Source organism: Larus michahellis, chromosome 3 (genome assembly GCF_964199755.1).
Source record: "Larus michahellis chromosome 3, bLarMic1.1, whole genome shotgun sequence".
NCBI lineage: Eukaryota > Metazoa > Chordata > Aves > Charadriiformes > Laridae > Larus > Larus michahellis.
The window spans coordinates 63,919,861-63,938,895 of NC_133898.1; the positions used below are offsets into that span (position 1 = coordinate 63,919,861).

General features: G+C 45.4%; 1 protein-coding gene across 9 annotated transcripts in view; it reads left to right on the forward strand.

Moving 5' to 3' along the window:
• The first annotated feature begins 1,011 nt into the window (after window positions 1-1,011).
• The window catches only part of ARID1B (AT-rich interaction domain 1B), a 336,006-nt gene continuing 317,982 nt past the window's right edge, over window positions 1,012-19,035 (forward strand). For 8 of the 9 annotated variants that reach the window (XM_074580478.1, XM_074580482.1, XM_074580483.1 and 5 more), the window contains exon 1: window positions 1,015-2,796. In XM_074580478.1, the coding sequence (XP_074436579.1) occupies window positions 1,018-2,796 (1,779 nt within the window). In that variant the 5' untranslated portion in view covers window positions 1,015-1,017. Of the gene's footprint in view, window positions 2,797-19,035 lie in introns of all 9 variants that reach the window. The other variant, XM_074580477.1, reaches the window with a different exon arrangement.

The following is a 19,035-nucleotide window of genomic DNA, read 5'->3' on the forward strand; positions in this document are numbered from 1 at the left end:
TTCCCGTGACACAGCAAACGCTTCCCTGCTCTGGGGATACAACCAGGCGGCTTGCGAGCAGGACATACCGGGCTGGGGGGGGAGGGGGCGGGGGGGGCGAGCTTGCGGGTCCCCCCAAAGTTGGCCCGATCCCTCCGCTCCAGCGCCGCCGGACGCGGGGCAGGGCCTCGACGGCCACCCCCTCGCTTCCCTCCCGCCGGCGGCGGCACCCGCGCTCGTTCCCCGCCCGCCCCCCGCGACAGCGGCGTGGGGGCGGCCCGGCTCGACCCTTCGCCTCCCAGCGAGTTCGGCGCGTGTTTGGCGGAGCGTGGGGGGAGCCCTGGGCGCACACACGAGTGGGACCGGACGGGAGGCAGGGGCAGGCGCGGGGGCCGCGCCCCCCGCTCCCGTCCCGTCCCGTCGGGGAGCGGGAGCCGGAGCGGCGAGGAGTCCAGTCCACGTTTTGCGAGTGCTTGGGAGCGATCGGGGCGGAGGGGGCGATGGCTGCCGGCGCTGGCTGGCTGGCTCCCTCATGCCATGCTGGGCCAGCGCGGCTCCGCCAGACGTGTGTTTACCCATATCCGGGTTAGGGAGGAAAGGAGGAAAGGAGGAGAGAGAGAGAGAGAGAGAGCGGGGGGGGGGGAGAAGGGAAAAAAAAAAAGTTTCATTTAAACCTGAACACACACAAAAAAAAACTTCCAACATGAAATCACACAGCGGGAAGGGGCACAGACCGTAAGCCGTTCTTACCATTTCTCATCTCAAAACACCGAACTCGGGGAGGGAAATTTCCGTAGCTCGGTGCGTGCGGGGCGGCCCGCAGGGGATAACGCGGGGCTCAGCCACGTCCCGGCCCCGGCCGCCTCGCTTTCTGCCCCTCTTCCTCCCCCCCGCCCCTCCTCGACCCCCTTTTTTGAGGGTGGGGGCCTTTTTTTTTTCTTTTTTCAATTTTTTTTTCTTTTTTTTTTTTTTTTTTCTGAGGGTAGTTACTACTATTATCACTACTAATTTCTCCGGACTCGCAATGTTGCGATGATCATGGCCGCGCAAGTGGCAGCGGCTCCGGCGGGTGCGAACAACAGCAAGGGCAAAGCCCCGAGCCTGCCGGGCGGCCTGGGCCCGGAGCGGGGCCCGGGGGGGGCCGGGGCCGGGGCCTCCGCCGCCGCCGCGGGGGCTCCCGGGCCGGGCCCCGCGCTGGGGGTCGGAGAGAGGAGTCCGGCCGGCGGCGGCAGCGTGAATAATGTAGATCACCATCTCCTCCACCACCGCAGCGAGCCGCCGAACATGGCCAATAACGCGGCTCCCGCCACTGCCGCCGGTAACAACAACAACAACGCCAGCGGCGGCGGCGGCTCCTCCTCGGAGCCGGCTCTGAAGGAAGGTGGAAGCTCCTCGGCGTTATCTTCTTCGTCTTCTTCTTCTTCCTCCTCCTCCTCCTCCTCCTCCAACCCGGGCTCGGCCATGGAGACGGGGCTGCTCCCCAACCACAAGCTGAAGAGCGTCGGAGGCGATCACCCCGCCGCGCCGCCCCACCACCACCATGCCCACCACCCGCATCACCATGCCCACCACCACCACCATGCCCACCACCCGCACCACCACCACCACCATGCACTACAGCAGCAGCTAAATCAATTCCCGCCGCCGCCGCAGCAGCCGCCGCCTCAGCACCATCCCGTGCAGAATAACAACAGCAGCCTCGGCGGCGGCGGCGGCAGCAACAACAACGGCGGTGGCGGTGGCGGCGCTGCTCAGCCCAGTGCAGACATGGAGCAGCAGCAACATGGAGGAAAAGACACTGTTTTGGGCGCTCAGGCCGAGCCCCCCCAGCAGCCGCAGCAAATGCTGAATAAAGGCGCCGACGAGGAGGAGATGCCCGGCAAGATGGGCGAGCCCATCGGCGGCCGCTACGATCACCCCGGCTTGGGACCCCTGGGCGGACAGCAGCAGCCCCAGCAGCCGCCCCCGAGCGCTGGGAGCGGCGGCGGCGGCGGCCTCGGCGGCGGCGGCGGGAGCGGGGGAGGCGGCGGCGGCCCCTCCGCGGTGGGTGTCTCGGAGTTCAATAGCTATTATGGCAACGCTGCCCCTGCCCCTGCCAGCAGCGCTACGGCGAGCCGCGCCGGGCCTTGCTTTGATCAACATGGCGGACAACAAAGCCCCGGGATGGGGATAATGCACCCCACGGCGGCCCCCAACAGCATGGACCCCCTGCAAAACTCCCACGAAGGTTACCCCAACAGCCAGTACAACCACTACCCGGGCTACGGCCGCGGCCCCGGCGGCGGCGGCGGCGCGGGCGGCGGCGGCGGCGCGGGAGCTGTGGCGGCGGCGGCGGCCGCCGGGGCAGGCGGCGGCGGCGGCGGCTACGGGGGCTCCGCGGCGGGCTACGGGGTGCTGAGCTCCCCGCGGCAGCCGGGCGGCGGCATGATGATGGGCCCCGGCGGCGGGGCCGGCCTCGGCAAGGCTGCTGCCGGCGCGGCGGCGGCGGCCGGCGGCTTCGCGCGGTTCTCCGGGCAGAACCAGCACCCGTCCGGGGCCACCCCTACCTTGAACCAGCTGCTCACCTCCCCCAGCCCCATGATGCGGAGCTACGGCAGCAGCTACCCCGACTACAGCAGCCCCAGCGCCCCGCCGCAGCCCCAGCCCCAGGCAGCGGCGGCCGCCCCGGGAAGCCAGCAGGCAGCGGCGGGCATGGGCATGGGCAAGGACATGGGCGCCCAGTACGGAGCGGCGAACCCGGCCTGGGCAGCGGCGCAACAAAGGAACCACCCGGCGATGAGCCCCGGCAGCACCGGGCAGGCCATCGGCAGGACACAGGTAACCCCCCGCGCTCCGTGCGTGACGGCTCCCCGCCACTCGTGTCGGGGTCGTAGTTTCTTTATAATTCACTTCCCCCACCCCCCCCAGCCCCCCTCTTCTTTATTTTATTTTTTAATTTAATTTTTCTTTTTTATTTTTTTAATTATTCTTCCGGGCCGGTCCTGCTCCTGTCTGGCTCGGTAGCGGCGTTGGGGGGGTGTGAGTGGTGGGGGGGAAGCGCGTACAATGCGCGGCCCCGCTGGGGCCGGCGGCCCCGGAGCGCGGCGATCGCCGCCGAGCCCGGGCCGTTCTCAAACCCTGGTCATGGCTTTTTTTTTTTTTTTCTCTGCCCTCCGCTTTGAAACGGGGACGGCGGCGGGGGGACGCGGGGCCCGGAGGACGGGCAGCGTGGGACGGCGGCGGGGGGGTGTGTGTGTGGGGGGGTTTTGTAACCGGCGCGTGGGACCCGGGGGATCGCGTCCGTGATCTTCCACGGGGCGGTTTTTCCTTCTTTTTTTTTTTCTTCTCCTCCCTCCCCCCCTCTGTTTACCCTGTTATTTTTTATTATTTTTTTTAACAGAACGAGTTGCGCCGTGATTAGTTTGTCACTGGCGGAGTTACCGCAGTGAGACCCACGGCACGCGGCCGGGCGCCTTTTTCTTTTTTTTTTTCTCTTTTTTTTTTTTTTTCTCCCTTTTTCTGTGGGAAGAGCGCGCGTGTGTGCGCGCGTCTGCCCGCGCGGCGCGGGCCGGGCGCGTGGGGCGCCTCGGTCGGGTGACCCTCACGGGGGGAACGTGCTCTCCCGCGGGAGACGCGCGTGGGTGCGCGGGCGCGCGCGCGCCCATCGCCGCGCTTCTCTCCCCTAGCGCACGCGGAAATCCAAAGCGGGTGGGGGGTGGGGGCGGAGGAGACGAAAGAAAAAAAAAAAAAAAGGCTAAAAAAACCCTAAAAAGAAGGAAAAGTCCTTGGCGTCAGCAAAGGGGGCGCGGGCACCGGCCCGGCCGCCACCCCCTGCCCCAGCCCGGTAACTCCGCCGGTCGATGGATCGATATCGATCGATAGTCAGCCGGGCGCGATGGTGGCGGGGCCGCGGCCCAGCGCCGTTGCGGGGCGGTGCGGTGCGGTGAGTGGAGGCCGGCGGGCCGGTGCCCATCCGTGCGGCCGGTGCCGAGGAGCGGCCCCGGGTCTCCTCCTCCTCCTCCGCCAGGTTCGGAATTTGAATTGTGGAGGTAAACTGGCTGCAACCGTCTCCAGACAGCTGCCTCCGAGTTGACATCTAATCTGCCATCTGATTGGCTCCCCGCTCGCCATTGGGCACCTCGCGCCGCTGATGTAAATAGAAGCGCTGAGCGGCGCAGGCACAGAAAAACCCCGGCACAAACAACGCCGGCGGCCGCCACGCCACGGGATGGGACGCGGGGGGGGCAACGCACCGGCGCCGGCATCGACCCCGGCCCCACCGGCCGCCGGCGCGGTGAAAGACCGGGGGCATCTTCCCCCCGCACCATCCCCCCCTTCCCATCCAGTTTGGTTGCATGCCGCGGTCGTTCTGGGCATCGACTTGTTTATTTATTTATTTATCTATCTATCTATTTAGTGTGGCTGTTTTTTTTTTTTTTTTTAATTTTCTGATAATTGGAAGGCGGTAGCGGGGGGACTCTCATGTCATTGCTGCTCTCGGAGGAGGATTCGGGATTTCAAGTTGCCGCTCGTGCCTCTAAAAACATTTTTCGTTGCAGTTTATGGCTGTTACGCAAGGGATTAGATTTTTGTAAAAAAAAATTAAATAAAAATATAATCCAAATAGTAATTTCATTATGCTTCTGTTAGCTTGATACCTAACCTGTCTTCAAAAAAGATCTCGTTTGCGTGTGGCTGCTGTAGGTGAGGAGAGGCCGTGTATTGTACAAAGAAGGGAAAAAGGAGCCGTTCTGTCAGAGGTTGCGTTCGTTTAATCTCTGCAACGAGTCCAGATATTCGGGGGGAAAATGTGCTTTTGCGTTTGAATTGTGGTTAGAATACTGCAAGAAGCATCGGGAGTTGTTGATCTCATTATTTTTCTACACAAGTGTGAGATTAGGCTTGAATTCTCAGTGGGAAAGTGAATTGTGTTAAATGGAGTAGTGCATTAGAATTTTATGGGTTTATTTTCCCTTCAACAAGATCTTTCTATTAAGAACTGTTAAATCTTTTAATAGCTTTTAACAACGAGGACCGGCAGGAACAAATGCAGGTGTATGCTTTTGGGGTGCTCAGACGGCTGGATCTTTCTGTAAAGTAATGAACAGAACCTGGAGAAAACATCACTTAATATTGTGAACGGTGTATTAATCCTGAAAAAATAATAGAAACCCTGGATGGGCTGGCTTCGTGTGTGTTTGTCTACTTCCAACAGACCACTTCTGTCATGTTTTTGGTTTTTATTCCATTTCCTTTCTGTTTCTTCCAGGGAAATAAGATTTTTGGGTGTGTGAGTGTTAATTTTTACCTTTTTTAATTTGTGCTGGTAAAAGGGTCACTGGAAGCCATAAGGTAATGAGGCTTCATATGCATGACCTTTCATAATTAATTTAAAAATATTTGCGTTGTCTGCTTTCAAACACAGGTAGTTCAGAATTTGTGGCTTTAAAAGCTAGGAAAATCGTCGTCAGATAGACATAGTACGTGTTAGTTCAGAGTGCTCTTTCTTCATGGCAGAAATTGTGTAAAGTATTTTATTTTTATTGGAGGAGTGAGAGTAAATTCATTATGTCCTCAGTATGACCCTTAGAAATACTTCCTTATATTTATGGGTTTATGTCCTCTCTCACAGATATTTTTTTTTTTTTTTTTGTACTGTAAGAATTAGGATGCAGCCAATAGTCTGTCAAGGGCATAATTTCTTTGATATTTTTTTTTTAAATTATTATTTTTTCCTCAAAATAATTGTCATAGAGGCAAGTCATCAGTGTTCTTTATATTACGATTTTTCCATCTAACCAGTAAGTGACTGAGATAAGAAATTTTCTTCAATTTTAAATTAATATTTTTAATGTCTAAAATAGCTTGTGTCAAATAAAAAATACTTACCATTATCTTACAGAACACAATTATTTTTGTACATCCTTTTTTGTTTTTAATTCCCCTGTGACAGTCTTCCTGTATGTTGTGTCATTAAGTAGAGAAATTGATTGCTTTTTGAAAGAGAAAAAGGGAATATTCAGTCCAGCGTTTGAACAGAAGGCTTCTTTTCATTTTTATTTTTTTTTAATAATCATCTGTGTATACACTCTGTATATGTGCATACAGACGTTAGAATATACTCACTTGTCATGTGTCTTTGCAAAGCAGATGATGATTGGCCCCTACGCCTATAAGGAACTATTGTGCTGCGAACAGAGAAAAAGGACCGTCAGTAGGCTACAAGATCTGAGATACTTGCTCAGGAAATTCTTGCCTCAGCGTGGGTAATTTTTGTAATATGCGGAACCGTGGCATCCCACTCTGAACTGACTTCTGTGTTTGTCCAGCCTATTAAATTATTTAAGAAAATTTTGCTTCCATTTCATTTAATCGCCTTGCTCAATCGTGAGATGAGATGTGAGCTTGAGAAAGAGGCCCCTTGTTTCTGAAGAAACACACGTTTTCAAAGCAGATGGATATCGCTCATGCAGATACATTGATTTGATTGTGGAGGAGTTGTGTGATGCGAGTACAGTACCTTGTCATTCAGTTATTTTGATTATTGATTAATTCCTTGGCAGTGTACAGATATTTAGAGTCCTGAGGCTCCTTTTATTCTTCGCTTCTGATTTGCACTGCAGTAGCTTAACACATTAGCTGGCCTCTGTGTGTGTGCTTTATATACACCTTTCTCCTTTGTGCATGTGTCCAAGATCTACGTACACCTACACACAAAGAGAGAACCTGGGTCTTTTCAGGAGCACCTGTATAGTATAAGGTGTATAGTGAGTGTTAGGAAAAAAAATGTCGAGCGACTCTGAGTTTGTGTGTGTGTGTATCAGCCGTTTGTTTTGCAGCAGTGCAGCTCGGAATGTGCCTGATTCTGCAGCTCTTTTTATGCCAAATAGATTGCCTGTATTGGGAGTTCTGGCTAAGCCAGGGCTGCAGAATCATGTCCTGTGCCTGAAGGCCATTAAACAGCTGTTAGTGTGGTGAATAGATTCTTGATGTCTCAATGGGAGAATAAAATATATTTTTCCCTGTGCATTTTCGAATAAACAGTATTCACATAGCTTCTATTTAGAAGTAGCAAATAGCAATGTTCTCAGTTAGTAGCATCTATATATATATTACGACCGTATATTTGACACTTTGTGGTTTGGTGTTCAGTTATTGGTTTCTGTAGTAGCGCTTATGCCTACATGTTGAACAGCAGGACTCTGTGTATGAGATACAATAAAGAAAGAGAGATGCAAACCTGTCGACTCTATTACTGCCTCCGTCGTGTAAGGATTCTACAACTAAGTGGTTGATTACTGTCTTTTTAGCATTCTGATCCTAATCAGCAGGGATGAAAACTCAGGCATTTAATCTGTTGCTAAATTTTGTAGTTATATATGTAACGTAAAATTTTTGAAATTACTAAGCATGGTCTGTTTGGTGATGCTGTTTCATTCTGAAGTGGTATCTTTGTTAAAGCTAGATCAAATCTGTGCAAGGAAAACAAGTTTCAATAGCTACTGATAGGTTTTTCTCTTTCTTACTTTTGCACCTCAAATATATTATCGTAGGTATTTTGAAATTCTCATTGTTAATGTGAGAATGGCAGTAGTTTGTTTATCCTTATGTCCTTAAGATTGTACCTGTGTCCTAACTAGTTACATTTCAGTACTTTTTCAAAATGTGCTACTTATCAGGAGGCTTTGAAGATTCTCTATGGATATGTAAAGTAGTGTTGCCACACTCACTGTGCATGCATGCTCAAGGCTGCAGAATTTCAGTAGCATGTGTTTGTGGTAGGCTGACTTGCTAGAATACATTTTAGAATTGTGATTATTAAGGTACTTGGGAAAAAAACTTTTTTCTTTCAATTTCGGGGCTATTTACATAGTGCTAAATACATGTTTTGGTAGGATTGAATGAGGACTTTAATTAAACTTAAATTAAAAGTATACCTTAGTGGTTTTCAAATTTGTTTTGAAAACTAGTAATAGAAAAGTGATACTAAGGAATGTTGTTTCTGTATTGCATGGTGCTGAGAGAAGCAAATAAATGTAATACATGAAAACCGTGTGCGGACAATCCTATTAGAGTAAAATTTATTTTAAAGAAGCCTTACCTGTTAATAAATTTGAATACTATTTTTTAGTAAACCTGAAAGGTTTCTGTACATCTGACGTAGGTTTTGCCGTTCAGATCATAGGGTTGCCTTTTGAATTTTTCTGTTACCCACCTGTACCCGTTCATGCTCAATTTTACACATAAACGCTGATGTGCTGGCGTGTTTGTGTTGCAGCCGGGTCAGAGGATTTCTGTTGCTGTACTTCCAGTTCTGAGACCGTGGCGTCTGGTGATCCACCAGGAACATGTCCGCTTCAAAAGGGACAAACCCATCCAGGGTGGCCTTTTACTGCAGTCGAGGAATCCTCAGGGATGAACATATCGCAAGATACCTATGTAATTTGTGAACAGTGCATTTTGGGGGCAGTAGATGGCTAATTTGTACAGGATTGCTTTAACTTTATTTTCTCAGTAACAACGTTCCAAGTATGTTTGATCTTTGCACTGTCTCTCTAGTGTGCCTCACACTGGAGTCAGGGATGATTCTTCCTGTTGTACAGGGTGGGGAGACTGTGGCATGTCACACACACCTTCCTTCAGAGAGGCACACCTTGGCACAACTGGAAACAGAGGTCTCCTGGAAGGAAATAGGGTCTTGGTGCCATAAACTTTAGCTTTTGAATAAATCCAGTCTTACCGTGAACACATTCTGTTCTGTGAGAATTTAAGCTTTCCAGGCATCTATTCAAACAACCGAGAAGACAAATGACTGAGTGAAACGAGGGATTTGTCTGCTGTGTCAATATAGTCACCTTAAACTAAAGGCATCGTCATCTAAAATTCAAGTATTCCTTGCACTGTTTTATCATTACGTACTCAATGTCATCTATATAAAGTCACTGGATTTCTCACAGAAATTAAACTCTGAGGAAAATTGAGTTGAACAAGTGCCCAGGAGCTTAGCTGGTGTTGCAGAACTTGCCTTCTGATTAATATGATGTACAGAGCACAAGTATGTGTTGGGGGGGGTACATGCGCAGGCTTCCTTACCACCAGCACTGGTTGTTTTATCTGGCAGATACATTGTCTTCATTTTTAAAGTGAGCAAATTCAATGCAGAAATCACAATTGTCGTGTCGTGTTTAAAGATTGCTTTTCATATGGGAATTCTAATTACTGCAAATATAAAGTACCTTTTTGCAAACTTTATATTCCCTATATAGGTAGTTAACTTCATTTGAAGGCATCTGCAAGTACTTAGAAAATTGTGTAACCTAAGATCGTTATCCTGATGCTATTATCAAAATGTTTCATTTGCGTTTATTAAAACCAATGTGAAGTCCATGTAAAAGTTTTCAGTGGGTATGATTTGAAAGGGTGTTGATACAGCATGCATTTATATTCCATGTAGAGTGGAAATGTTAATTTCCTTGTAAACTACCAAACTAAGTCATGAGTCTGCTCAGTTTCTGAATGGGTAGTGTCCAATTTGTGTCTCTAAAACAGAATTGGATGGTTCTGAAGTGTGTGTAAGGAATTGCTTTCAGTACAGAGCTATCAGTGTTTGATGTACTTGCATACTACTTCTTGCATTTGAGTCATGGGGGTTTAGTAACTGTGTCATAAGGACTGAGCATGTGTAGAAGTATGTAATCTATTTATTAGTTTCCTTTCTCCAATTTCAAGAACTATTAGTTAGTTAATCTCTTGCACCTGAACTTGCCCAATTGCCAAATGGTGCTCTGCATTTAAGAATTCACTGCTGTGCCCTGTCTCCCCCTGTGCTTTATAGTCTTCTCAGACTTGAAAAGATACTGAATTTAGGTTTGTGATCTGATAGTTGTTTATGAAGATGTCTATCTGAGTGATAGGCCCTCTGACACTTCCATCTATAGGGCTGTGTCATTGATCTCCCCCTGCCACCCCAGTCAGTCTCTTTCTGACCATTGGTGGGGTGGGAAACGAATTTTCTGGTAATCTTTTGCTGTTTGGTTTTTTTTTTTTTAAGAAATTAGATGTATGTGGGACTTCTGTATGTTACTTATTTTCTTTACCATGTTTGCCAAAAAATAATAATAATAATAATGAAAATGGGCAAAACTCTTAATGTATACCCCCCCCCCTTTTTGTTTTAGGGGGTAGTGTTAGTTGTGTTACTAATAGGGTCTTGTAAGATTCCGCTCTAAACTATTACACTCAGGGTTTTTTTTTTCCATGAGAGGTTTGTTTGGGATTTATTTTAGGTATCTACTTACTCAAAAAAAAAAATCTTCTGTAGTAGGGGTTTCTGTTGGATGTTAGTCATTGTTTTACCTGTGTTAGTTACAGAATGATTTTGATTCTGCCAAGTTACTGAATGAATTTATTTGCCCTTTAAAGACCATGTGGCCAGGGCCACTGTGAAGTTCTGTTGTTGTAGCTACATAGTTAGGTTCAGGGAATTAATTGCATCCTTGACTAATAGCTGTTGTGGCAAACCCCTTTGTGTTTAGCTTACCATTGGGGTGGTAGTGTATCTGCACTGGCAAAATAACAGCCTTTGTAAGTAGCCTCTCCTGAGGGGTTTACAGGTATGGCTGTTAATATAGAGGTAACTTGCTGAGTTTTTCACAAAGCAGACAGTTCCACAACATGAGTTGGTCGCGTTTTAAAAGCGCAAAATGATCTGTGTTATGCAGGAAAGAGAGGCCTGTCTTGCTGTAGTACAATCTGTGGTAGAGCCGGCTTTCACCGAAGGACCTGAAGTTTGAGCGTGGTTGTTTTTTGTTTGTTTGAGTAAAGAAAGAAAATTGGTTCAGAAAATCCCAAAAGGAGTGATGCTGTTTTAAAACATAATTGTAGTCATGTGTGCTGTTCCCAGTGTGGACATGGTTTAATTCACAGATTGATTGAAATGGAATAGTACTTTCTTTACACAAGCAGTGAATTCAGCCATAGTAAGTAAATTATGTGACTTCAGGAAAATGGTATTAAGTAGAGGATTGGTGCAGGAATTCTGGATAGCATCACACAGTCTGCTGACTGTGTGATTTGAAAGTAGCTGGTTTCACTGTCAGATACCTCAGTTTCCCTGTGTTAAATAAGAATAATATTTGCTATTATTATTAAATAATAATATTTAATTATTTGAGTTTGATGTGCAGTTTTAATTACAGCGTCATGCAGAATAAATAGGCAGCCTAAACACTTGTTATGTGTGAAGAAGGTATCCAGTCTGCACTGTACCCTCCTCTCTCTGTTTGGATGGGGTCTGAGACTAGGTGTTACCAACATCGATTGTGTTATTTGGTTAGCTTGTCAGACTTACTTGTTTGTAAGCAAGATACTGAAACATCAGCTCTGAAAATTTCTTTTGAAAGCACAAGGACAGGATTTGTAGTTCTTAAACTTTATTCTTTTAAAGTTAAAAATAAAGATAAGGAGGTTTGTTTTGACAGCATCAAAGGAATATGCTGGTTTATTTGCAGCCTTTGATTTGGGTGGAATGTACAGAGCTCTGAATTTTTTTTGTGTAGCAATTTATGTTGTGAATATTTTGGTTATTCTCTGTTTATAGAAATGGTAGTATTGATGTCTTACTTTCAGGCATGATTTGTGGAAAATAATTGTGCTTTTGTGTTTTTGTGTGGTTTTTTTTATTATTATTTTTGTGTTTCTTAGTTGCTTGAAATTCCCAAGTTAAGAAAAATGAGCATTTTCTTTAGAGCTGTTGCTGTTTTAAGATATTTACAGATGGTCATAGACAGAGGCTATTTAAAGAAGTATTTCTGAAAAATACAGGTAGGTATGTTTGAGGTGTGTACCAGCAATAGCAAAATAATTCTACTTGGCAGTTTACTTACATTTGAAGGTCTTTCCTTCCTATAAACAAAAAAGTAGATTTCTGTGAGGCAAATAACTTCGTGGTGCCCTGTAGTCGGTGGCAATGAAAAGTGCCAGGAATACATAGATAGCTGTTAGCTGGTTGTGTTCTGTTTTCCGTAATTTGTTTCAAACTTGAAGTTCTGTTTGATCGAGGGATTTCCAGCCTGCAGAAATGCTGACTGGGGATGGAGGTTTCCCTGGGGAGGAGAGGAGAGCGCGCAGGGTTCTGGGGCCAATGACAAACGTGGTATTTGTATCGTCTGTAAAAGTTTCACACATGAAGCAAACTAGTTAGCTTGTATAGCGTCACATGATCAAAATATTTTTCCCCTTGCCGCTGCCAGAAGCTATCTATTGCTTTTCAACAATCTCGCTTGTCGGGCAGCGGGCCAGGGCCTGCGAGGAGGCCCCTTACGTGAGCCCGAGCTCCATTCTTCACCTCCCGGCTGGAGTGCCCTGACCTTCACATATGGAGATTAGCGTGTGCGCCCTCAATGGAAACTTGCTGCCTCAGGAAGAAAGGGGTTTGGGTTGGTTTGGTCGTTTGTGTTGTTTTTTTTTTTCTTTCTTTTTTTTTTTTTCTTTCTTTCTTATTCCTCGGGGAATTTGACAGCCATTCAGCCCTGACCTGGGCAGAGGTGATGCAAGGAAGTGGGATTCAGATGGCGTGGGGGCAGGCGATGCGGGGAGGTGTGTGTGTGCAGACAGGGGTGTGCAAGTAGGTGTGGGGGTGTGTGAGTGTGTGTAGGGGTGGGGGTGTGCAGGCAGGGATAGGTGTGTTCAGAGATGTGTGTGTGTGCAGGCAGGGGGATGTGTATTTGTGTGCAGGCAGGGTTGTGCAGGCAGTTGCTGCCTTACCTGCCCGAGGGGCAGAGGGAAGGCAGCCCTGGAGGTAAGGCTGCAGCAGGAGACGCGAGTGGAAAGGAATAAGTTTGGGGAACACATTGTTTGTAGGTCTTGACTGTGGGTCATATAGCTGCTTTTTGAAGAAGATTTTCTCCCATACGACCCTCTGCCTTCACATCTTCGAAACAATGTTATGCGGGATATTTCTAGTGGTTTTCTTAAAATGACACTTTTTTACATTGAAAATTGTATTTTTGCTAATAAAGAGATAATGTATTTTTTGTCTTGTATGTTATATCTTGGTTTATAATACATATACTTTTTGTTTTAAATCCTGAAGCTAACATGCATCACTTGGGGTGGTCCCACCAGGCTGGCACAAAAGCATTTTTCCTGCCAACAAACTGTAGGAGCTACTACTTCAGTGATACTTTTGAGATTTTTAACTTTGTAAAATACTCTTTGTTGTTGTTGAACATGTGGTATGCAAATATAGGGGGGGAGTAGTGCTACAAAGTATTTTGTTGTGGGTTTTTTTTTTAAGTATTAAAAACACATTTTGCTTTTCTAATAAACCCCATAGCCAGACCTTTTAATGTTTTGATATAAATAGCAATTACACTAACTGAGATCCAACCACAATTCAAAAAACACATTTGAAATCATTCGGAAGAAAAGTTCCCAACTTAATTCAGCTCTTCCTTTAAAGAGGAGGGGCTGATTGGGCAGCATCTGAAGAAAACTGTCTTGCATTTTAGAAACGTCTTCTTGAAGTGCTCAATGTGTTGGTGTAGTTGCCAATGTTAAAAATAAAGAAAAAGATTTTTCCAAGAATTAGCCAGGAATTTGAGGGCTGCTGCAGCCTAAGCTGTTGAGAGTTTTACGTGTGAATTCTGGTGACAATCGGAATGTTTTTGTGGATGAATTGAGACCCTCAAAAAGTTTTAGGTTTAGGTACATGGGTTAGTTGTCTCATATATTGGGTTAGCATTTAGGGATTTGGTTGTTTATGAGGAGCTTGTCAAATGTGGCACTTTGTGAACAAGCGTTGGAGAGGGATTCCCTGCCCCAGGAAGACTTTGCATAGCCCCCCCCGTTCCTCCTTTTAATAATAATAGTAATAATAGCACACTTTGTTAGGAGGAGGGTCAGGGAAGGCCTGAGTGAATTGTTACTTTGCTAGAGTGTCGTTGGCAGCATGGCAGATGTGTTCCTCTGCTTTTTCTGGAGATACTAACACTTATGTGTCAGCTCTGTTGTGGGATGTAGTTGCTCAAGGCTTTTCCTCTACATTTTCTCCTGCAGGGAGTGAGAGACTTATTTGTGGATTACTTGCTTCTGTCTCACTTCTTTCCTTCCCAAAGTTATACTGCTTTCTTTTATCCAAACGTCATCATCTCTTTTTGCTGCTTTGTCTTGTGATACTTCTTTTTCCTTCTTTCAAAGTTGTCTCCAAATTCCTGTCTTTCTTGATTTCCAAATCATTGGAGTGATGGAAAAGCCATCCTTATTGTTTTTAGCCATTTTACAGTTGCGCAAGAGTAAGTAGTGTGACCATGTATCCGGGGAGAAAATAGCTCTTGAGTGACCCTGGTGCCCATTCCTCCCTCTGACTTGCATTTGCTCCTCTCTGTCCTCCGAGGAATCCGTGCACAAGAGTTGTTGGGGAAGGAGTGACAGCAGGGAAAGTGCTTTCACTAGCTAGCTTCCTGTGTAGGCTCTTTTCATGACCGGAGGTCAAGTTGCATTAAAAAAAGAAAAAGTCATCAAAAAACCAACCAAGCAAGCCCCCAAATCCTGGCAAGACTTGGCAGTGTATTGGGAGGAATCATACAGGTAATCTGTGGGTGATAGTGCTGTTTGTTTTCAGGTTCTTCTACTGCTGATTCTCTAAGTAATAGCAGACTTAGAGAAAAGAGGGAAACAAACAAAGGAGGCAAAACCAAGCTGGAATGTAAATGTGATGTACGCAGTTTCTTTACTTTTTACCTAGCATGGCAGCTGTAATTAAAAACCCCTCTTTCTATATTTGCCCAAAAGATATTTGAAAAGATGTCAGCATGAAAATTGAAGTGTGGTGTTGCTGTGTATGTGGAAAGCATAGAAAAGACGGGAATTGAGGAGAGAAAACACTTTCTGTGTAATTGTGTATATTAAGTAGTGAATGTGATGTGCTAGATGCAGTCTATGCAATTTTATAGTACCTGATATTTCATTTCATAGGTTTGTTTTCCTTTTAATTCTCCTCAGAAGATTGATGGTGTAGACAGAAGCAAGCTGCCAGTAATGGTTGGTTGTTATTCCACTGTGTCATACTTTCTTTGGGGGGATGTAGCTTGTTAAGATGGTGAATGAAGCCTGTTTAAAAAGTTAGTTAAGTTTCCATTGTTCTAGGAAAATACCTTAGGAATTCAAAGAAGAACAAAGGTGTGGGAGTCTCCAAATTCTATTGCTTTGCCTCTAAGAAGACCTAGGTGTTTATTTGCAACAGTTCTTGTTCCTTAAACTCTCAGATTTACCTGTGATAGTTACTTGTCTTTTAGGTTTGAAAAAGCTGAAACTGGCTTGCCCTGTTTGTTCCTTCTCTCCACTCCTGCTTTTTTAACAATAGATTAAATTTTTTCTTTGCTTGTGGTTGATGTCTTCCTTGAAGAGATGGAGGACGAAAGTAGGTGCTTTTTGTTAAAGGCTGCAGCTGGTCATGACATCATAACAGAAGCTTCAAATAATTACAATTTCTGATGACGCTTTTACTTTCTTGAAGTTCTTGAACTAGCATAAGGTTGTCTGTTTTACTCAAGCAAGTTGTCTGAGCCAGAGTGTCAGGAAAAGGTAGAAAAGTAGTTTTGCTCACCAGAAGTGGGGTTCTACAATAGCAACCCTATCGTAGACCAAAGGAGAGAATGAACATGACTTTTTTTATTCTTATTTTTTTTTCCAAACTTTTGTCGGACACTGAGCATTCAGTAGTATGTTTTGTCTGTCATTTTTAGATTAATGCTTGGGAGTAAGTAGGCAATATTTTTTTTAAATCAAGTTCCTTCTTTAGACATTCATCAGAAGATCCAAGTGGGTATTCCTTAAAAAAAAAGGCTGCTTTTTATTCCACTTGAGGAGGATCCTTTTGAGGATCAGGGGCTGAAACAAAAAGCAGGTTAGCAGGAGAAAGGTTGTTAACACATAAATGTATAGGAAAATACGTGTTGAACTAAATGAACCCGTGCCTTTTGTGAGATACCAAGCCAGAACTTCTTTGGGGGAAACTGAAGAAAACTTGAAAACCTAATTTGTTTACCTTTGCATTTTTCCATAGCCTTTTGTTACACTCCTTGGTCACTCTTTTATCGAATTTTGTGTTGGTAAGACATCTTACACCAAAGGATGAGTTTAACGGTCCTCTGAAGCTGATCTAAGACTTCACTTCTGCTAAAAAGACCAGTCCCACCCTTTTATCAGCTCCCTGCTGCTTCCCTTGTGTCATAAGGTGAGTCGCATCAGCTCCCTGATTTGTCTGAAAACTAATCCTGCCAAACAAAACCTGTGAATGGTTAGCTTTCAGCCAGATCATTGAGCTGATCTGACTTGCAGCACAATCTTTCCGGCACTGAGGTAAGGCAGAGAGCCTGGTAAGTTCAGCTGAGGGTGGGGGTCAGGGCAGGACAGCCCCTTTTGGTGGTGGTATTGGCTTGCATCAGCTTAAACTCATCATGAGACTATCTGGAGTGTAAAATCACTCTGTAAATATTGACAGATAGTTACTTTTCTCACCTTGGAGCAGGGGGTCTTTGTTATCCCCCCCTTAAAAAGGAAAGAAGCAGCTGCAGAGAGGAAAAGATTTTTATTTTTTTTTTTCCAAGATGATATTTATACAGAATGCACTGATTGCAGTGGCCAAAGAAGCCTTCAATATCTTTGAAATACTAGATTTCAAAGGTGGGACTCATCTAACCATATGCATTGTAGGCATTTATACCTGATCTTTTCGTGTGGGCTTTTCTTCTCCTTGGTGTTAAAGAAGTAGTCATTTCTTGGTGTGAATCATCTCATCTCAAAGTAGACATGTAATGCAGGTGTAATGAATCATGCTCCTGAAGTTACATGTTTTTCCTCTTGCTCTAAAGAAGGTCTAAGCCAGTAAACTTAGGTGTTGATGTCAAAGGGCAGGTGAAATTAATTTCTTCCACTATTTATAGTGTTTTCAAATCATACAGGCAAATGACTCCAGACTTCTGTTGGAGTTCTGGACTAACCCTCCTCCATTATCTTGCTAGCCCATTAGAACTAATGGTTTTAATACTCATTTCCTGTGAAGCTTGATACATTTATTTTTTGTTGTCCTTTTTTATAATACCTATTCAGAGTTTTTCCTGCTGTTGCTTTTCTTTTGATATGTTAAATTTTTGCATGTAAGAACTGTCAGTGTTCTTTTCAAGCATATTTGCAGAGACGAGGCATACTGGCAAATTTGAAAATATTGGGATGAATTTCCAGATCAGTTGACTTTAACGCTTAGGTATGCAATTTCCGTACAGAGATGCAAGCTGTTGATTTGGAAACAGGGCAGCAGTTTTGTTGCGTAGACGCTGCTTCACAGGCCATTGGAAACTCTTTGCCCGTTGCTGGCACTTCAGCTGTGGCTAAGTGGGCACCTCTGGGAAGAAGCTGCTGTGGTGGGTCCTCCTCGCCCAGTGCTGGTGCTCCCTGTGGCTGGGCAGCCCTCCCTCCTGCTGGTCGCTCCAGGGGGTTGGTCTGCCTGTCTGTGGGACATCAGGCAGGGCAGCAAACCCAGTGAGCACTTTGGCAGGGTTGAGGAGCTGTGCTGGGCATGAGGAGGAGGGAAGGAGGGAGCTGGTGTCTGTGGGAGCAAACAAGGCATGTCTGGAGTGCTGGGGATGTATTTCAAAACCAAAGTGGCAAAACCTGGTGTAATGCCGAGGGATGAAATTGGTCAGAAGTACAAAGGAAAACACAGGGATCCCTATCCTGCGAAGAGCTCTTTTCCACAATGCAATGTTTCACAAAACAGTTAAAGAGATAAAAACACATTTTGCAAAAGGGATTTACCTACATGTCCTGCAAAATGGTTATCGTAATCCTTAATTATCTCTACGTTCACTTAACCTTTCTTAGTAGAGTGTTTAAAATGCTCAAAATGAAGTTATATTGCTATTGATAATTTTGCTGACATCTTTGTGGCAGGGCTTTCCACTTTTTGGAGGCTGGTATTTCTGTTTGCTCCCTTTTTCAGGGATCTTTCCCACAAATGGTGAGAATTTATTTGACTTAAGCTTCAGTTCCTGAGCTCAGTATCCTCTGGAAAGTTGCTTGTTTTCAAAAGATTCTGAAGTATCTTTTGTAGTTTTATAGTTTGTATTTCTTTTATGGTTCTCTTTTATAGTTTGAAGTTCAACCGGTGGCATGGTTTTCAGATGTACTTTTCCTCCCCCCCCAGCGTGTACCAGGGGAAGAGGAGGAAGCATGACTTCCTCAAGGTTGACTGAAATGTTTTAACTTCCATAGCAAATGAGGTGAGAATGAAATTGTCAGAAGGATAGAGACTAAATTATTGAAGCACTTGACTGTTTAAAGTAGCTGGGGATGTACTATAAAAGGTGCGAGTCTAACAGTCAAATGTGTAAACAGCACCTTATTCCTTCCTTGTACCTGATTTCTCACCACTTGCTTTATATGATGAGAGCCTAAATCAGTGTGGGAGATATCACAGCCCTTCTCAAAGTGTTAGTTTATGATGCCTCCACCAGAAGAATAATCTATTACCATATAGGATAGCAGAGAGAAAAGCATTTGCAAGGAAGATTAATTGAAGTAATTCATCACTTCAAAATGAAGAAGGTTCATCAAACAAAAATAAAAGCTAAGTATTTTACGTGCCTCTATTGGAATTTGATAACCATTTGTTTTTGCTAGAAAATGTATGTGGACTGGGCACCTAGTACTTGTCTACACAAGGAAATTTAACGGTACAACTATGTGCTATAATTATATGCTATAATTATACCAATATAACTCCCTATGGAGACACTCTTATACCAGAATAAGAGTTTTCGTGGTTTATCTTATTCTGCTTCCAGAGCACGTAAGCTTAAGTGGGAAAGGGTACTCTTATACTGGAGTAAGTTTCCACACTGAGCTAGTTATATTGATATAATTATGCATTTTTTTCCTTCAGTGTAGACAAGTCCCTAGTGCCTTTTCAGCTTTGAACTTTAGTTAAGAATTTCTTGGTTGTGATAAGTGTCTAAGCATTTTCATAGTATATTTTTATAATGGGACTTGGGTATTTAAACCAATTACTTAGACCAA